Source organism: Colletes latitarsis, chromosome 8, assembly GCF_051014445.1.
Source record: "Colletes latitarsis isolate SP2378_abdomen chromosome 8, iyColLati1, whole genome shotgun sequence".
Classification (NCBI taxonomy): Eukaryota; Metazoa; Arthropoda; class Insecta; order Hymenoptera; family Colletidae; genus Colletes; species Colletes latitarsis.
Window position 1 is genome coordinate 6,535,649 of NC_135141.1, and position 17,651 is coordinate 6,553,299.

The 17,651-nt window shown below is 38.5% G+C and overlaps 1 protein-coding gene across 1 annotated transcript; it reads left to right on the top strand.

Moving 5' to 3' along the window:
- The first annotated feature begins 1,112 nt into the window (after positions 1-1,112).
- Positions 1,113-1,793, top strand: LOC143344540 (uncharacterized). The gene is made up of 2 exons (XM_076770676.1): positions 1,113-1,406; positions 1,502-1,793. The coding sequence occupies exons 1-2, from the start codon at positions 1,168-1,170 to the stop codon at positions 1,791-1,793; spliced, it is 531 nt and encodes a 176-aa protein (XP_076626791.1). The 5' UTR covers positions 1,113-1,167.
- The last annotated feature ends 15,858 nt before the right edge of the window (positions 1,794-17,651 follow it).

The window sequence follows — 17,651 nt, forward strand, 5'->3', positions numbered from 1 at the left end:
GCGGGGCGTGGATCTGTGGCGTCCAACGTGAGGCTGGAACGCCTGTAACCTCACGTCGACAATTTGTTGATCCTGCTCTTGTATCCACACGATAATGCTGTGGCCTAGGGAGGAGAGCGCCAAGAATGCAGAGTGCTGTGTCACCCCAATGAGAAACGGTACACCACCGACAGTGGGTTAACAATTTTAATTATTGAAACACATACAGTAATTAGCACGCCACGACAGTGTGGCCAGATCGGGTATAATTGAGTGCATCGAAATCGACAGTAGTGACGACGAACTTCCTTAGCATCTAACAGAGTGATGGGCATAGCAGGCATATACTACCGCACGAGTCACCTGTGCGTGAGCTCGGCATTTCGCACAATTTCGGGAAAACGATAAGCAACGCTAGTGTGAGCCTTTCCTTCTTGTTCTTGTAAAAGAGAATCAGCTGAAATACGAACTCGCGATAATCGGCATACGATTCCAAGTCTCGCCCGCCCAGCATTTTTACTTTTCAACCTATGTAAAGTATAAGATACCATAAGGGAAAACAAATTTCGAAAATTTTTTTGGTAATTATTTAGAAAGGAGAGAGTCTCACCGATTTCGATGATTTTTTAATATGTTGTAGAAATCAACATTTTGAACAACTTTTTCCCATGCATATTAACCGCCGTTCGGCCTTAGTTTTCGAGATTTTTCTTCAAAAAGATAGCTACTACTACAATGAATTCTGTCTATATGTATATGTCTGTGACTCCGTATGCGTTAGTACACGATCGCCGATTTTTTCTCTTGTTTGTATTAATCGACATGACAACCAATGCCAAATAATGTATAATGTGTCAAGCTAAATCTAATTCTGCATTGATATCGCTTTAAACGCATTGCTGTCAAAGGTTTCGGAATGAGGTTGTATGAATATTTAAGTATTATACATGCAATAATTATGATACACTAATTGATTTTTTAATAAAACAAAGAGTGATTCATGGTGAGATGTATTGTAGTAAGTGTAAAAGTACAGAAGCAATGAAATTTAATCGCAAATTCAATTGCTACACAAGCTATACTTAAAAAAATCGAAATAAAAAACGAGTGAGAATATATTGCAAGTCGTGGTTTAATAATATACATACTTCTATACAAGATATTTGTCGCTTTGTCGATTACCATTTAATGATGAAACCACCAAAACAAAAATTTTTGCAAAATGAGCTGGAAATATCGTCGACAACGGCAGTTGATTGGGCCAGCTTTTGCCGCGAATTATATCTTTTATGGACAGAAAAACATTGTGTTCCAATCGGGGGTGAAAATGAAATTGTTGAAGTGGATGAGGCCAAGATTGGTAAACGGAAATTTAATAAGGGAAGACTTTTAACTGGCCAGTGGATTTTCGGAGGAATTGAACGTTCAAGCAAACGTATAACATTATTATTATTACTATTCCAATTCCAGATCGATCATCTGAGACATTAATTGAAGCGATCTGAAATTGGATCAAACCTGATACTACGATGATAAGCGATTGCTGGAAAGCGTACGATTGTCTCAATAAAGAAGGTTTTAGGCACTTGAGAGTCAACCACAAAATCAACTTTGCAGATCCGGAGACAAATACACATATGCAGAACATCGAACGTGTATGGCGAGAAGAAAGGGCGAATATTCCGAAGTATAGAACTCGCCAAATACATTATGTAGGTTATTTAGTTGAATTCTTCTTTCGTCGACAATATGATTTTAATAATCGAATAATGAAATTTTTCGAAATAATGGCCGAAATTGTTTCCCACTTCTGATCATATCAATAAAGAAAATTGAAATAGAAAATGAATGCGTGGCCGATATAAGGAAATCTAACCCAGACCTAATCCATTATATTAGGTACTGACAAGTAGAATAGTTAGGTTTAAATAAGGATTGGGTTAAATTTTTTTATGCCTGCCGCCATTAGGCGTCCAGCTACACAAATCGAGATTTTAAGCACACCCGTTATATGCGTCCATTGCCGGCTGACTCTATGTATGTATAGAAACAATAAACAATTGGCGATTCGACGCTGAGGTAGTAGCGCTCTTTATGAAGAAAAATCTCGGAAACTAAGGCCGAGTGGTGGTTATATGTATAGGAGAAAGTTGTTCAAAATGTTAATTTCTACAACATATTAAGAAATGATCGAAATTGGTGAGACCCTCCCTTTTCTAAATAATTACCCCACATTAAAAACGTATTCCACAAATATTTTAGAATAATGTTGTTCAAAGCAGTCCCACTCGTAAAGGGTTAATTAAGGATTAATTAAAATGAAAAACCACTCTTAGTCAGTACCGTGCACACGCTGTAACAATCTTCGGTAACAAATATTTTGTAAAGATATGATTTAAATAGAAAAATGAATTGCTACAGAAATAGATTACTACTGACTTTTCCCGCTATGTTTTTCAATAACCGTATCAATTTGTTACACAGAATTAAATGTTATATATGTATTTGACTTAACTTTACATAACAAAATAATTGAAATATTGGAAAAATAATAACGTGCACGTTACCACCGTTCAATGGAAATCTGATGGATCTCAATTTCCCTTCTTCCATTAGGACGTAAAAAATCGTTATTTATTTGTAACATTACCACACGCCCTATATTAAAACGTCCACATTCGTCTTGCCTTTTTTTTATTCCCTACTGAATTCATTACTGGAATGTTGTATACCAGTATATATCACTATGTTTACGCCAGTATGTCTCATCATGTTTACGCGCACACAAAACTCCAAAACATCTCAAATTCTTTTCCATAGTTATCCTGACTCACACCTGAACCTTGACCACTGACTCATTTTTGGAAGCTCTCTCTGTCTCGCCCTTTTCTCTCCCTACCTTTCCCTCTTTTCCAGTCCTGCATATATATCCCGCACTTTTTCCAAAATGGACACTCTGATTCTGATTCTCGACAGTCACACGAACGCGCAAGCTTCTGTTCTAAGGCAACGAATAGTCAAATTGTATTTGTACGCCGTTAACCTAGTATTCCGACGATTAATAAAGTATTATTAAGAGGAATACAACACAATTCTGGCGACGAGGATGGGATCTCCAATACTCTAGATACAGCGAATACAAGTAGAATCAGCAATTCTACCCTGTGAACGGAGTAAACTTTCAAGTTACGTGGAGATCGAAGAAGGCGATACCCGAGGAAGCGGCACACTGAAGGAAGTCCTGTTACCTGGTTGAAATACTGGTCCTAGCAACGCCAGCACCAATTGCAGAGAATAACTTCTAGAGTGAGTACTACTCAATAGATATTCGTCAGTCTAGACAGTTCTATTTCGTTTCTTCTCCTAAATCTTAAAACGCAATTATGGCTAATAATAATACGCCCCAAAGCTCAAGAATTACATACGATATTTCGTTCTTAATTAAACTAATTCCGGAAACATTTGATGGTGATCGTTTTAAAGTTCGAAGTTTCATAAAACAAGTCGATGGAGTGTTTGAATTAGCTGTAGAATCTCAAAAATCTGCCTTATTATTGTACGTAAAAAGTCGTATTACCGGTAAAGCACGAGAACAAATAGACATTCATTGTAATCTAACGACTTGGGAGGATGTTTCGGAACTTCTTTTAAATCTTTATCAAGATAAAAAATCTCTCGATCAGCTGTTTGAAGAATTAAACTCGATAACTCAAAAGAAAAACGAAAACGTGTCACAATTCTATCAAAGAATCGAAGATCTCTCGTCTCGAATCCTAGCAGCTATTCATACATCAGAACAAGATGAAAGTATTTTGCCTGGTAGTATCGCAATGGTAACTAAAATGACTCTTAACCGATTTATCTATCACACTCATCCACAAATCTCGCAAATGCTTCGATATAGGGAATTTCAAACGATTAATCAAGCTTTCACCGCAGCCTCAGCTGAGGAAAAGGCTCTCCGAATCCGTTATGATAACTTTTTGAAATGTACTCATTGTAATAGAACAAATCATGCAAGCGAGGATTGTTATAAAAAAAATAGTTTTCGACGAAATCCATCGACATTTGAAAATTCTAGATCAATTCATTCTACAGAACAAAATCGTCCCTCTAGTCAAAATAATAAAAGTAGTTTCCATAAAAATCAAATTCAATTTTCTAACTCAAAAAGATTCAATGCTTCAATGCCAAATCAAAATTCGCATCGTTCAACCGATCAAATTCAATTTCCTAATCCAAAGGGATTCAATGCTTTGATACCAAATCAAAATTCGCACCATTCAACTGATCAAATTCAATGCCGATATTGCAAGAACATAGGCCTTTCTATTCAAGAATGTATAAAAAGATTCGCTGCAAATGTTCGACGTAACAAAAATAATGGAATTAAGTCAGATCAAAACCTTCAGCACGCAAATGTTCATCTGAGTAATCGCAATTCACAAATTTCTGAATCAAATCCTTATTCTTCTAAACAAGTTTCCACGAATAACGATGAATCCAATATTACGACGAGCCTCAGTTCTTTCACATTTCATAATATCCATCTAAATAATAATGAATTGACATTCGTTGTTAGAAAACTAACCGGGGCCCGGACGAGGGAAATACTAGAGAAAGTGATTGATAAGTTTTTATTTGTAATTTTCGCTTGTCGCTTCGCGACAAGCCTTTTATTTTAAATTTAACAAAAAATGAAAAAAAATAAAAAATAAAAAATATAAAATTACAAAAAGAATTAGTTTTTTATAATCCGGCCGGGGGGTTGCTTCACCGGCGTGGCCCCGGTTGGGATGGACCTTGGTTGCTGTAACAAAGGTTCGTTCAGATTAAATACGTGCGTACACGTATCGTAAACACACGCTCGTCAGCTGTTCGCCTCGCGCTCCTAGCGACTAGCGGTGCGCTGGGAGGGGGGAATCAGCTGTCGTTTAACGTGGATCAGTGGACTGTAAATTTGTACTTGTTCGCTGATAATTATTTATTGAAATTATCAGCGAGACTTTTACCCTGAACAGAAGAGAATTCACTCGTATCTGTCGGGGGCGACTTAGCCACGGACGGGTCACCAAATGGAGGTCGTAAAGCTCCAAATGGGTGGATCCCGTGAGCACGCTCTCCGTGCAGGTGACGTAGAAACGTCGTGCGAGGTGATTTTCTGCGACACTGTAAAATTACTGCACAGCGACCGTTTCTACCGGGGACCGTGACAGTAAAGTGTCCTTTGCAAAAAATCCCTCGCGGGTCCAACCGCACTATAAAGCCTACCCGGCGACCGTGTTGCACGGGGACCGTATTTGGTAGGCGGCGTGACGGAAGGTGAGGCGACCTTGAACCCGAACTCCTCCGTAGGGTGTACGGTCGACTCGTACACCGACGGGTTTTTGGAGAGGGTTTTTGGCGACCTTTGCACGAAGAGCACTCCACGAGGCGGTACCGATTCAACGGTATGACCTTTGGGAGGCTCCAAAGCCGTATAGCTTTAAAGGGATTCTGGGTGGGTGCACCCTGAGTCCCTTACGTCGCGGTCGCGGCAACGACTGCAACGTACAATCCTTCCTAGCGAAGGCGGTCGCGCCACGCGCAGCGTGTATTACGACCTCCCTTTTGTCGCAGGTAGATTGTTCTGGGAAAACTCTAACCGCAGCAACGGAGAGAATTCTTTGTAAAACAAGTCCAAATGTTATATGTGAGTCCGTACTTGAGGAGCGATATCTTCTGGGATCCGCTCTCGTTGGCAGTCGGCTCGTGAATAATTGCGAATATCGTCGCGGATCGACAGATGAAGACTCGGTCGCGCCTTGTCGTCGCGACGCGGCGCTGCCGAATTCAGCTGTCGATCTCTTTTCAATATATCATACGGTTCTCTCTCTCGACGCTGACGTCACGATACCGTTTAAACCGATGCGAAGCGAATCTTCGCGTGAGGTCGGCGTACAAAAACACGTAAACGGCCGCGGTTTTAAATCGTCCGAACGTTCAACGAACCTGACGAACGCTTAACCTTCCGCAGTGTCACGTACACAAACGGATACGGGAATCGCAGCCGAGAATTTAATGTTTCAGACTAACGCGATTTTAAATAGTTTTTTAACATATTTAAACATTCGTCCTATTCGAATCTTTATCATCAAATTCCCTTGATGGAACCTTAAAATTTTTAATTGATACAGGAGCATCAATTTCATTAGTCAAAAGGTCGAGCCTAGGTAACTTTAAAATAACTAACTCTAAACCAATCATGCTTAATGGTATCAATGTCAATACGCCAATCGCAACTTTCGGAGAAACAGAACTTAAATTGTCGGCTCGTAAATACTCCTTTAATTGCAAATTCCAAATCCTCGATTCAAATACGGGTATTCCTTTCGATGGTCTCTTAGGACAAGACTTTTTCGATAAACAAAATTGTAAAATCGATTTTCGAAATCTATCAATTTCAATCGAAACGATTCCATTTTCAATTCCCCTACAACGAAATGTAAATCAATGTTCAAACGAGTCTTTATTAACTTTAAACCCGCGATCAGAAATGATAGCTAAAATATCGGTCATAAACCCTTTTAATTTGAAAGAAGGTATAATTTTAAACCAATTCTTGGATCAAGAAAAATCATTAATAACTCCTTGCGCGTTAGTAAAAGTGACAAACAAAAATGAAGTTTTGACTACAATTATTAATCGATCTCTAGGGAAAAGAATATTCGCTAAACCCAATTTGCCTCTTTTTACGTCCCCCTCAGCAAAGTCACATATTTCACTCAACTAATATCGATTCAAAAAATAAGGAAAATAGATTTAAATCACTAGATGAAAACTTACGTATCGAACTCTTAAATCTTGAAGAAAAGGACTCAATTATTAAATTATGTTATGAATTCGAAGATATTTTCCATCTCCCTGATGACATATTAACTACGACTACCGCAGCCGTTACTAAGATTCCGACGTCCGACAATACTCCAGTTCAAGTAAAATCCTATAGATATCCCGAGGTACATAAAAATGAAGTATCTAAGCAAATCGAAAAAATGCTAAAACAAGGTATTATTAAACCTTCTACGAGTCCATGGTCAAGCCCCTTGTGGGTTGTGCCAAAAAAACCGGATGCTTCCGGTCAACTAAAGTGGCGAATTGTCATTGATTATAGAAAACTTAATGAAAAAACAATCGGTGATGCCTATCCCTTACCGCATATTGAGGATATATTAGATCAATTAGGGCATTCACACTATTTTATCACGTTAGATTTAGCGAGCGGTTTTCACCAGATTCCCATGCATCCAGATGACGCCGAAAAAACCGGCTTCTCTACTCCAGAAGGTCACTTTGAATATACACGTATGCCTTTTGGTCTCAAAAACGCACCCGCAGTATTTCAAAGAATAATGCATAATGTTCTAATCGGACTCAATAATAAGCAATGCTTTGTTTACCTGGACGATATCATTATTCACGGATCTAGTCTCTCTGATCATAATACTAAATTACGCATTGTTTTTAATAGATTTCGCGAATACAATCTTAAACTGCAACCAGATAAATGCGAATTTTTACGTGAATCATGTCAATATTTAGGACATATCATTTCCAAAGATGGTGTCAAACCAAATCCAAGGAAAATCGAATGTATTCAAAAAATAGACCCTCCGAAAAATTTGAAACAAATAAAAATATTTCTCGGAATGGTAGGTTACTATCGAAAATTTATCCCTAACTTTTCCACGATCGCGAAACCGATAACTTTACTGCTAAAAAACGATACGGAATTCATTTGATCTGAACAACAACAGCAAGCGTTCGAAAAATTAAAATCAATTTTGATCAGCAAGCCTTTATTACAATATCCTGATTTTTCTCAACCGTTTGTCGTCAATTGTGACGCATCTAATGTAGGCATTGGCGGAGTTCTTTCGCAGATGAAAGATTCTAAAGACTTACCTGTAGCTTATTATTCGAGAACTTTAAATAAATCTGAACAAAATTACTCTACTACCGAAAAGGAACTTCTAGCTATTATTAACACTATTGAACATTTTCGACCTTATCTCTATGGTAGAGAATTTACAATATACACTGACCATAGACCTCTTCAATGGCTTTTTAATTGTAAAAATCCCTCTTCGAAACTCGTTCGATGGCGTTTGCGTCTTAACGAATACAAATACGTAATAAAATATAAACCGGGAAGAGTAAACTCAAATGCAGACGGTTTATCGCGACTACATCCTGATCAAGAAGAAAATTTAAAATCTGTACTTTGTACAAATAAATCTAATAGAACATATCAAGATTTTACTAAATTTCACTATACAAATATGGACGTAATTGACTTCCCAAAGGAAGAAACACCTCTTGAAAAATTAAAAGGTCCAATAGTACTTTTGTGGTCCGAAGATTTGGACAAGGATAACCAGTACTCAAATTATGTAGTTGAAAACTTTGACATGACCGCATTAAAATCAACCCCTAATGGGTTACTTAAATTACAGAACGATAAACAAACTCTACTAATTCTATTTCTTAAAAATCTAAATCATGACAAACTTGATTATCGGAATTTATTTGAAAGTTTTGAGGTTCTTCAAAACACAATAAAATCAGAGGACTTTATTTTAGTACCACCCAAACGAAAAGATGGACTTAAACCTGAAATTTTTAACGAAATGATTAAATTCTTCTTTCCTTCTAATACTATTAAATTTTTAAATACAGCAAAAATTGTCCCCAAAAATCGCGACGAAATACAAATCATTCTCAAAGAATGTCACGATAGTAAATTATCTGGTCATTGTGGTTTTAATCGCACCTATTCTAAAGTTAAAGAAAGATATTATTGGTCTACAATGAAAAGTGACATTAGAAACTATATTAAAACATGTCGGTCCTGTCAACTAAATAAAACCAATTTCAAACCCACAAAGCAACCAATGGAGATCACAACTACTGCAGAAAAACCTTTTCAAAGATTAGCTATCGATATAGTAGGACCTCTACCCATAACTGAACAAGGAAACCGATTTATTATCACTGCACAAGACGATTTGACAAAGTATTCATTTGCATTTCCAATTCCAAATCACGAAGCACAGACGATAGTCGAAAATTTACTATTTATATTTGTTTATTTCGGTATTCCTCAAACATTCTTGACCGATCAAGGTCCAGATTTTATGTCAAACCTTATTAAGGCAATGAGCAATCTATTTAAAACAAAACATATTTCGACTACACCTTATCATCCCCAAACAAACGGAGCCCTCGAAAGATCTCACTTAACCCTAAAAGATTACCTCAAACACTATATAAATAAAAAACAAACAGACTGGGACTCCTACATAACTTTTGCAATGTTTAGCTATAACACAGCCGTACATAAGTCGACTCACTACGCGCCATACGAACTTCTATTCGGTCAAAAACCTTATTTGCCTTCATCTATAAGGCAAGACCCAGAATTTCATTACACTTATGACGATTATATAAGATCGCTAAAATTTAAACTTAATACATCTTTCCCAATGGCTCGCGAAAACCTTATTGATTCGAAATTACGTAGCAAAGAATACCACGATAGGAAAATAAATCCAATCAAATTTAAAGTTAATGACCTTGTAACGATTAAAAATAATCAAATCCCAACGGGCTTATCCAAAAAACTTGCGAGTAATGCTAAAGGACCTTATAAAATTATTCGGCTTTTTCCTAACCAATCTGCTGAAATTCAAATTGGCAAAAATTTAGTTAAATATCACACTAATTTGCTTAAACCATATTTTCCAGATGAATCTGACAGTTTTAATCGTCCTTCTACTCCCCCTCCTAGCGAGTAGCAAACTTTTCTCTCACCAGCGTTTCGAAGAGTCAAGTGGAATCTTTTATAACAAAAAGGGTACAATTCAAATTGCGAATTCAAAACTTACACTCCTCTCTTACATGAATAAAACTTATGTAAATCACGCGATGACGACCATTAATTCCTTCTTTGTTAAAACAAAAGGCATATGCAATTCCATAACAGTAGACCCCAGTCGGAAAGGTCAGACTGGTTTTCATTGCGAAAGAACCATGCAATTAATCGAAACAGAGATATCAGAGATCAATATTAAAAGAGAAATTCTGCAACAGCTTACCGAGAAGGTAGTTATCAGAAAAAAGCGTGGCTTACTAAACGGGATGTCATATTTACTGAAATGGGCTTTCGGTACTCCCGATGCCGATGCTGCACAATTTTACGAAGACAGTATTAAAACTTTAATAAATAATAACAAACAAACTCAAACCTTATTAAAGTCACAAGTTCAAGTAATTAGCAACACTATCAAAAATTTCAATAGTTCGTTACATTCCCTCCAAAGTCAGGAGAGAATAATGAATGATAATATAGAAAAAATTAACTCATTTACTATACAAACTAATTCTTATATCTCGCGACTTGAAATGGAGTCCATAGTTAACCAACAAATTATTACTTTAAACGTGTTAACTAACCAGATGAGCCGCGAATTCTCAAAATATATAGAAACTGTCACTTTAGCAGAACACAATATTGTCTCACCGTTTATTATAACTCCTAAAACATTATACGAAGAACTAAAGAATTATAAAAATGAACACGAATTAGTTATGGAACCAAATTTAGAAAATTTACATTATTTTTACAAATTTATTCATCTTCATTTGGTAGCCACAGGAGACAATATAATATTCGCACTGCAAATTCCATTAGTTTTAAGAACGAAATTCGATCTCTTCGAAATCATCCCTCTTCCAATTCAACACAATGATATGAAACTCTTCTCCTATATTATTCCTCAAAGTCGTTTCCTTCTGCTATCCAAAAGCAAATCTCAATTCACTTTCCTTAATGAACTGTCTAACTGCAACGAGTATCGAGAAAAGGAGTACATCTGTTACCATCTACACACGGTAGCCTCGACTAAGCAACCGATTTGTGAGATCGATCTACTATCTCCACACATCAATAAAATTCCATCCTCGTGTACAACAAAAACTATTAAAGCATCCATAGAAACTTGGAACTATATAGCAAAAAATCAATGGATCTATATTCTTCATGAACCAACTACGCTTACTGTCATGTGCGAAGAAAGTCAGAACCTGGTGCGGTAGGATATGCCTGCTATCCCCACCACTCTGTTAGACGCTAAGGAAGTTCGTCGTCACTATTGTTAATTTACACTGTTCCTACAAATTTCTTGCCATCAGTTCTGTGGCGAAACAAAATAGCCCTAGGAACATTCTAGAACCGGGGGCGTGTGCAACAAATTATAGGAATCGGGCCGGGTGCAAAATCGATCGAGTGCACGTGTCGCGGAACACCGTTTCTTTACGGATTCACCTAATTCTATGTCATCGCCTGCCTATTCCTTCAGCCCCCCCTTCCCGGACGTGCTTTTTCGGGAAAGCGGTGTATCGCAGCGGTGGGGGTGTACTTGTAGAGTGAGCTAGCGCTACAATACTTTGGTGTATATAATAGAAATGTTTATGTAAAAACTTAAAATACTAAATTTCAAGCGTTTCATTAGTATACCAACCTATAAAATTTTTATTATGTTTCCAACAATTTGATTCTGTTTTCTTTTGTCTGCCTGTCATATGTTTCAATTGACGTTAAGTGTGTTATTTAAGTTAACAAAAATTATAATATATACAGTTGCTCAGAAAATTGAGCGTACACCTAGATCGACAATGAAAATCGGAGGAGAACTAATTAAAAACAGACATATTCAAAAGTAAAAATGCAATACATACTTTATTTCAATATTTTAATGGACAATTCTTTAAAAAAAACTTTAATACTAGGTTTACAGGATGCGTCATTTTGACGCATTTCGAATTTTATAAGGAAAGTTACAAAACCCGTTTGCATTTTTATTTTATCTCTTGTAATGACTTTTATCCATTGATCGAGGTAAATATATATCCAAGTCTATTTTCTTCAAGAGCGTTGAAATATTGAAATTCTCAATGTGATATACCTATCTCTACGGATATGCGTCAATTTGACGTAATTGATCGTAATTTAGACAAAATTTTGAGTACACATACAGACACCACATCAATAATAAATAGAAATGTACCGACAATACTTCGATCCGTTATCCGATATCGTTATCTCAAATGAAATAAGCGATAAACAACTATTGCCGATAAGCAATAATAGAAAGAACGAAACGCAGAATGTCAATTGATGTCGGAGTGCGAAGAAATTTTGAAGGTTTCAGTTGCTTAGTTCGGGTATTGAAAAATAAAATACTAGAATATTTTTTGAATTAGTAATATTATTGCGAACCTCAATTTTATACTATTTTGACAAAAAACCCTTCTTTATCATCTAAATATGCCTAGAAGAGGAAATAAAATTTTACAAAACATAGTCAGTGTTTAAAGACCTTAACCGCCCTAAGGGGGGTTATTTTAGTCTGACGTGGTCCGGATTACGAGGGAAAGGACACTGGGAAAAAGTATTGAATAAATTGATGCACCAGAATTTGCTCAAGACATTAAACTTTTATTTTTTAATCAAAAAAAGAAAAAAAGGAAAAAAAACCGCCTAGACGTCGGTCCGACGTCTGGGGGAAAAAAACCTGGGCCGGCTGCTCCTGGCCAAGTTCGCGATGTGTTGTTCTGTAACAAGGAAAGACAAGGCTGGATTTAAATACCTATTAACGCTTGTCGCGTCGCCTGTCTCGCTCTATCTCGCACGCTCCTGTCTGTGCCGTTCGCACTCAAAAGCGGAGATTACAGACACGTCTCGACGAACTGAGTTATGTATGTGGACTGTATATATGAACGTTCTCACAAATCGAGAACCGTTCGATCGCTGTGCGGAAGAAGAGATCTAATTTCTCAATTCTCCGCTTTTTAGCGATCGTTGAATGCCGCAGGAAAGGACAACAGGTGGAGGTCGTAAAGCTCCAAATGCTGTCCAAGCCGCAGTTTCTCACCGTTCCCTGCGAACAAGACGCGGTGTGGTGTAGCCCTTAACGGCGCACGTAGCGTCTTACGTTTAAAGGAGCATACACCACGGCGCTCATTATGCGTTGCTCTACGCACAGGGTACGTACTCACTGGCGGTCAAGGAGCGTTGCTCGAGCAGGTTGAGAGCTAAGAAGTCCGGAATTTCTTAGCCCCGACCGGAGAAACGGTGAGCCCACGTAGGGTATCGGTCAGAGACCACCCTAGGGGTGATATACAAAACCGTGCGGACAATTCAACTTGTCGCACGACCGCGTCAAATGCAGCAGTCCGTACGACAAATTCTTACACGACCGTGAAACTCAAACGTTACGTGAAGATAATCAGCCTCACACGACCGCGTCAAATGCACTCCAGTCCGTGGAGAAATCAGTATTGAGTTGGCCGTAGCCACTGGCCGAAACTGGACTTCCGACGACCGCTGGTTGCAGCGAGACGTTGGAAAGTCAGCCTCACGACCGCGTCAAATGCAGCAGTCCGTGATAATGCCAGCCTCGCACGACCGCGTCAAATGCAGCAGTCCGTGGAGTCGTCAGTACTGATCGGGCCGTAGCCCTTGCTGAGACTGGAGTTTCGACACACGGGAAACGATTCTTATCTCGATTCCCCTTTCATGACCGCGTAGCACAAACGTCACATGAAAGTTGGACGAAAACCCACAGTCTTTTAAATTTTGTTAATAATCTCGCCAAGCGGGAACTGAAGTTTATCAATTCCCTCACACGACCACGTAACTCGAGCGTCACGTGCTATTCGACGAGATTGTACAGTCAATAATCGGGGCTGATAAAATGCCTCACCGATTTAGGTAATTTTGAGCAACAATTTAAAATTCTCAACGAAAGGTTCGAGTGTTCTCAGAACCTATATTCGGAGATTTGGTTTCGTCGCGGAGCGGAATCGTTTGTCGATCTGCTCGCTGCGAGGACTCGCTATCGAGTCTCGAAGCTAAGAAGCGAACAGACATCCGCAGTCGCGGCCACGAGAGGGGTAATCACCACCTCGCGGCGCTATTCCTGCTCTTCAATATCTATCTCTTCTTAATTTCAATATTCCTCTACCCTCTCTGTTTATGGATCTTCGACGATCGATCCCAAGTAAATATATTGGGTCGATCACGTGACTGAGAGAAACCAACACTCGCGTATGGTTTTTCTAACCTGTATCGTTCCGTGTACCGAACTACGCATCAGAGAGTCTCTGGAATGTCGCGTACACGAAAAACAATACCGTACGAGGAATTTATGGTTCTCAGTTATAATTCACGTTAACTTGAATATTTCTCTAAACGGTTCTCAAATCCGTCAATTAACGCGATATTTAAACAGTCAGTATTTGTGAGAAGTGTTCTGGCTCTGCGGAGGATGAAAATGAAGTGATTCAAAACGAGGATGAAATCGAGATTTTGGAATCTGATGAAAGTATGCAAGCAGGGGAATCATCAGACAGTGAAAAAGAAAATCATCAGAAATTAGGTCTTCGCAGAAAAAGGATGCGTATCCTATCCGATTCTGAATCTGAGAATAAGACAAGTATTACGGAATCGTCCCAAAATTCGGATGCATTCTGTGATACAGAAATAGCGGTCGATGGAACAACTTGGACGAAATTGAAAGTGGGCGGCTCTAGTGGTCGATATCCTTTCCACAAAATCTTCAAAGACATTGCTGGGCCTACTAGCTACGCAAAACGAAATGTGATGGAAGGTAACGTAAGCAGTGCTTTTCATTTGATTAGAACCAAAAACATGATAGAACATATAAGAAGTTGTACTGAAGAAGAAGCACGTCGTGTTTTGAAAGGAGATTGGAAGATTTCAACCAGAAAGTTACTTGCGTTTGTTGGGATTTTGTACGCTAAGGGAGCGTATGAAGCAAATTCGTTAAATGCTTTTTATTTATGGCCTAAGGAATGGGGAGCAGCTTTTTTTTCTAATATGATGCCCAGGGATGAATTCATGCAAATTCTTCGATTTGTCCGATTTGATAAAAAAAAACGGAACGATCTAAACGTTTACGCACCGACAAATTTGCAATGATATTCGAAATATGGAATCAATTTATACACAATAGCCAATGCTGTTATAAACCTCACGAGAATATTTCAATAGACGAGCAACTGTTCCCTACTAAAGCCCGCTGCAAATTCACACAATATATGCCAAATAAGCCGCACAAATTTGGCATAAAGTTTTGGTTGGTAGTAGATGTTCAATCTAAATACGTTATAAATGGGTAGCCTTACTTAGGTAAGGATGAAACACGAACTTCAACACCCTTGGGCGAATTTGTAGTTATAAAGTTAGCCGAACCATATCTTCATCAAGGCAGAAATATAACCACGGATAATTTTTTCACCAGTATTCCTCTAGCTGAAAAATTAGTTGCAAAAAGAACTAGTTTATTTGGAGCTATTCGAGCCAACAAGAGAGAACTTCCAAAGCCAGCAAAAATCAAGAAAGATAAAATGAAGTTATATTCTTCGGAACATTATAAATCAGGAAAATGCATACTTACTATACAAGGTGTTCGGGGTTGCCCCTGGGAAAAATTTTAATGGGGGATTCTGTTCCGTCGTCCCTCAAAAACCCAAGCGAGGCTACGTAGACCACCGACCTCCCGCGCGTTTACGACGGGGTCGGCGCGCTTACCTACTACAAAAAAAATAACTTTCGACCGACGCATTGTTCGCGACTTTCGCTGTCCTCGACAATCACCGAAATTCCCAAACTGCTCCACAGCTGCAAGGCACATGTTCGATTACCCCAATAACCACTACCTGCGAATGTCCTAACTAACATTCCAATTATTTAAACAACCAAGCTCCTCCTCACGACCCTCAGAAGATCCACCCTCGCATTTCAGCCTACCAATCAAACTTACCTACCCCACCATTCCCAAAAAGGAGTATTCTCCAATCAGATTCCTTCCCGAATTCACCAGCGAAACAACGCACGAGACAGACAAGAGAAGCTGTTAAGCACTCAAGCGACAAATACCATTACGATTAAATTCTCTCTTTCGAACCTTACCGAACGAGTAGCCGAGTCTCTCGTGTAACAAAGCAAGCCGAGTCTTGTGATTTTGCCGCCGCAGTCTAAGTTCGCGATTCGTGAATCGATGTGACACCACATTTTGGTCCTTCGAGCCGGATTTCGACCAATTGCGTGCTGAAATCGACACCATACGACAACGGATCCAGCCAACTACGCGCTGAGACCCACATATCCAGCCATAAAGGGAGAAGCTGTATCTAACCAGGATCCAGGATTGACAGGCGAGCTAAGCAGCTTCCATCAACGGAATGTCGTCCACCTGAGCAGCTTACAGCGACGCGCAGTGTCTTACAACCACTGTTTCTGCAGAGTCGCAGCATCCATTACTGGCCGCTGACTTCCCAAAGAATAGTCATTGAGATTAGTGCAGCGACATCGTCATCGCTTGAGTAAGTTTTTGACTCATCTTCCTTTTAATTTCCTACCTTTCCGAAAATTGCTTCAATCGATTACGCGATGGAAAACGAATTAAAATCTCGTATACGGCAACGTGCTACAATCAAGGCGCAACTTACGCGTTTAAATGACCAAGTCAGGGGTGCATTTGATCTAGAAATTCCCGATTTAGAATCACGAAAGCAAAGAATAGAAGAACATTTCGCGAAGTTTCACACCATACAGGAGCGTATCGAGCAGATAGACGATATAACCGATTACGAGAGTAAGCGCATCGAATTTGAGAACCTTTATTTCGAGTGCAGTGATTTAATAAGCCGAAAATTATACCGATTAACAATTGATACTAACCGTGCAGCTGTTCTGACTACTAGTAATGTCGCGAGTCCGTCCAGTACAACTTCTACCAATATACAGGGTGTTCGGCCACCCCTGGGAAAAATTTTAATGAGGGATTCTAGAGGCCAAAATAAGACGAAAATCAAGAATAAAAATTTGTTGATGGAGGCTTCGTTAAAAAGTTATTAACAATTAAATTCAACAATTTCAAATCGTTCTGAAAAAATTATTTTCAGCTGCGAGGGTCAATTACAACCATTTTTGGTCATTACACATACCCCCGAAATCCTATCCACTTTCGAGAAAAAAATTCGAGAATGTGTGAAATTTTTCGATGAAAAAAAAATGTTTCAAATCGTTCTAAAAAAATTATTTTCGGTTGCGGGGGTCAATTACAATAATTTTTGGTCATTACACGTACCCTCGAAATCCTACGCACTATCGAGAAAAAAATTCCTCACCGAAAATCTAATTTGGCGCCTAAATTTTTCGACTAAAAAAAAAAATTTCAAAACGTTCTGGAAAAAATATTTTTAGTTGCAGGGGTCAATTACAATAATTTTTGGTCATTAGACATACTCCCGGAATTCTACCCACTTTCGAGAAAAAAATTCGAGAATGTGTGAAATTTTTCGACGGAAAAAAAAAATTCCAAATCGTTTTGGAAAAAATATTTTTAGTTGCAGGGGTCAATTACAATAATTTTTGGTCATTACACATACCCTCGAAATCTTGCGCATTTTCTAGAAAAAAGTTCATTATGGGCGGAACTTTAAACGTTAATAATTTTTTAACAAAGCCTCGATCAACAAATTGGTATTCTTGATTTTCGTCTTATTTTGGCCTCTAAAATCCCCCATTAAAATTTTTCCCAGGA

Excerpts from the sequence above, each read along its gene's own strand:
- LOC143344540 (XM_076770676.1), top strand. The coding sequence starts at position 1,168 with ATGATGAAACCACCAAAACAAAAATTTTTGCAAAATGAGCTGGAAATA. Across the intron at positions 1,407-1,501 it reads TTCGGAGGAATTGAACGTTC|TACTACGATGATAAGCGATT; the intron begins AAGCAAACGTAT and ends GATCAAACCTGA.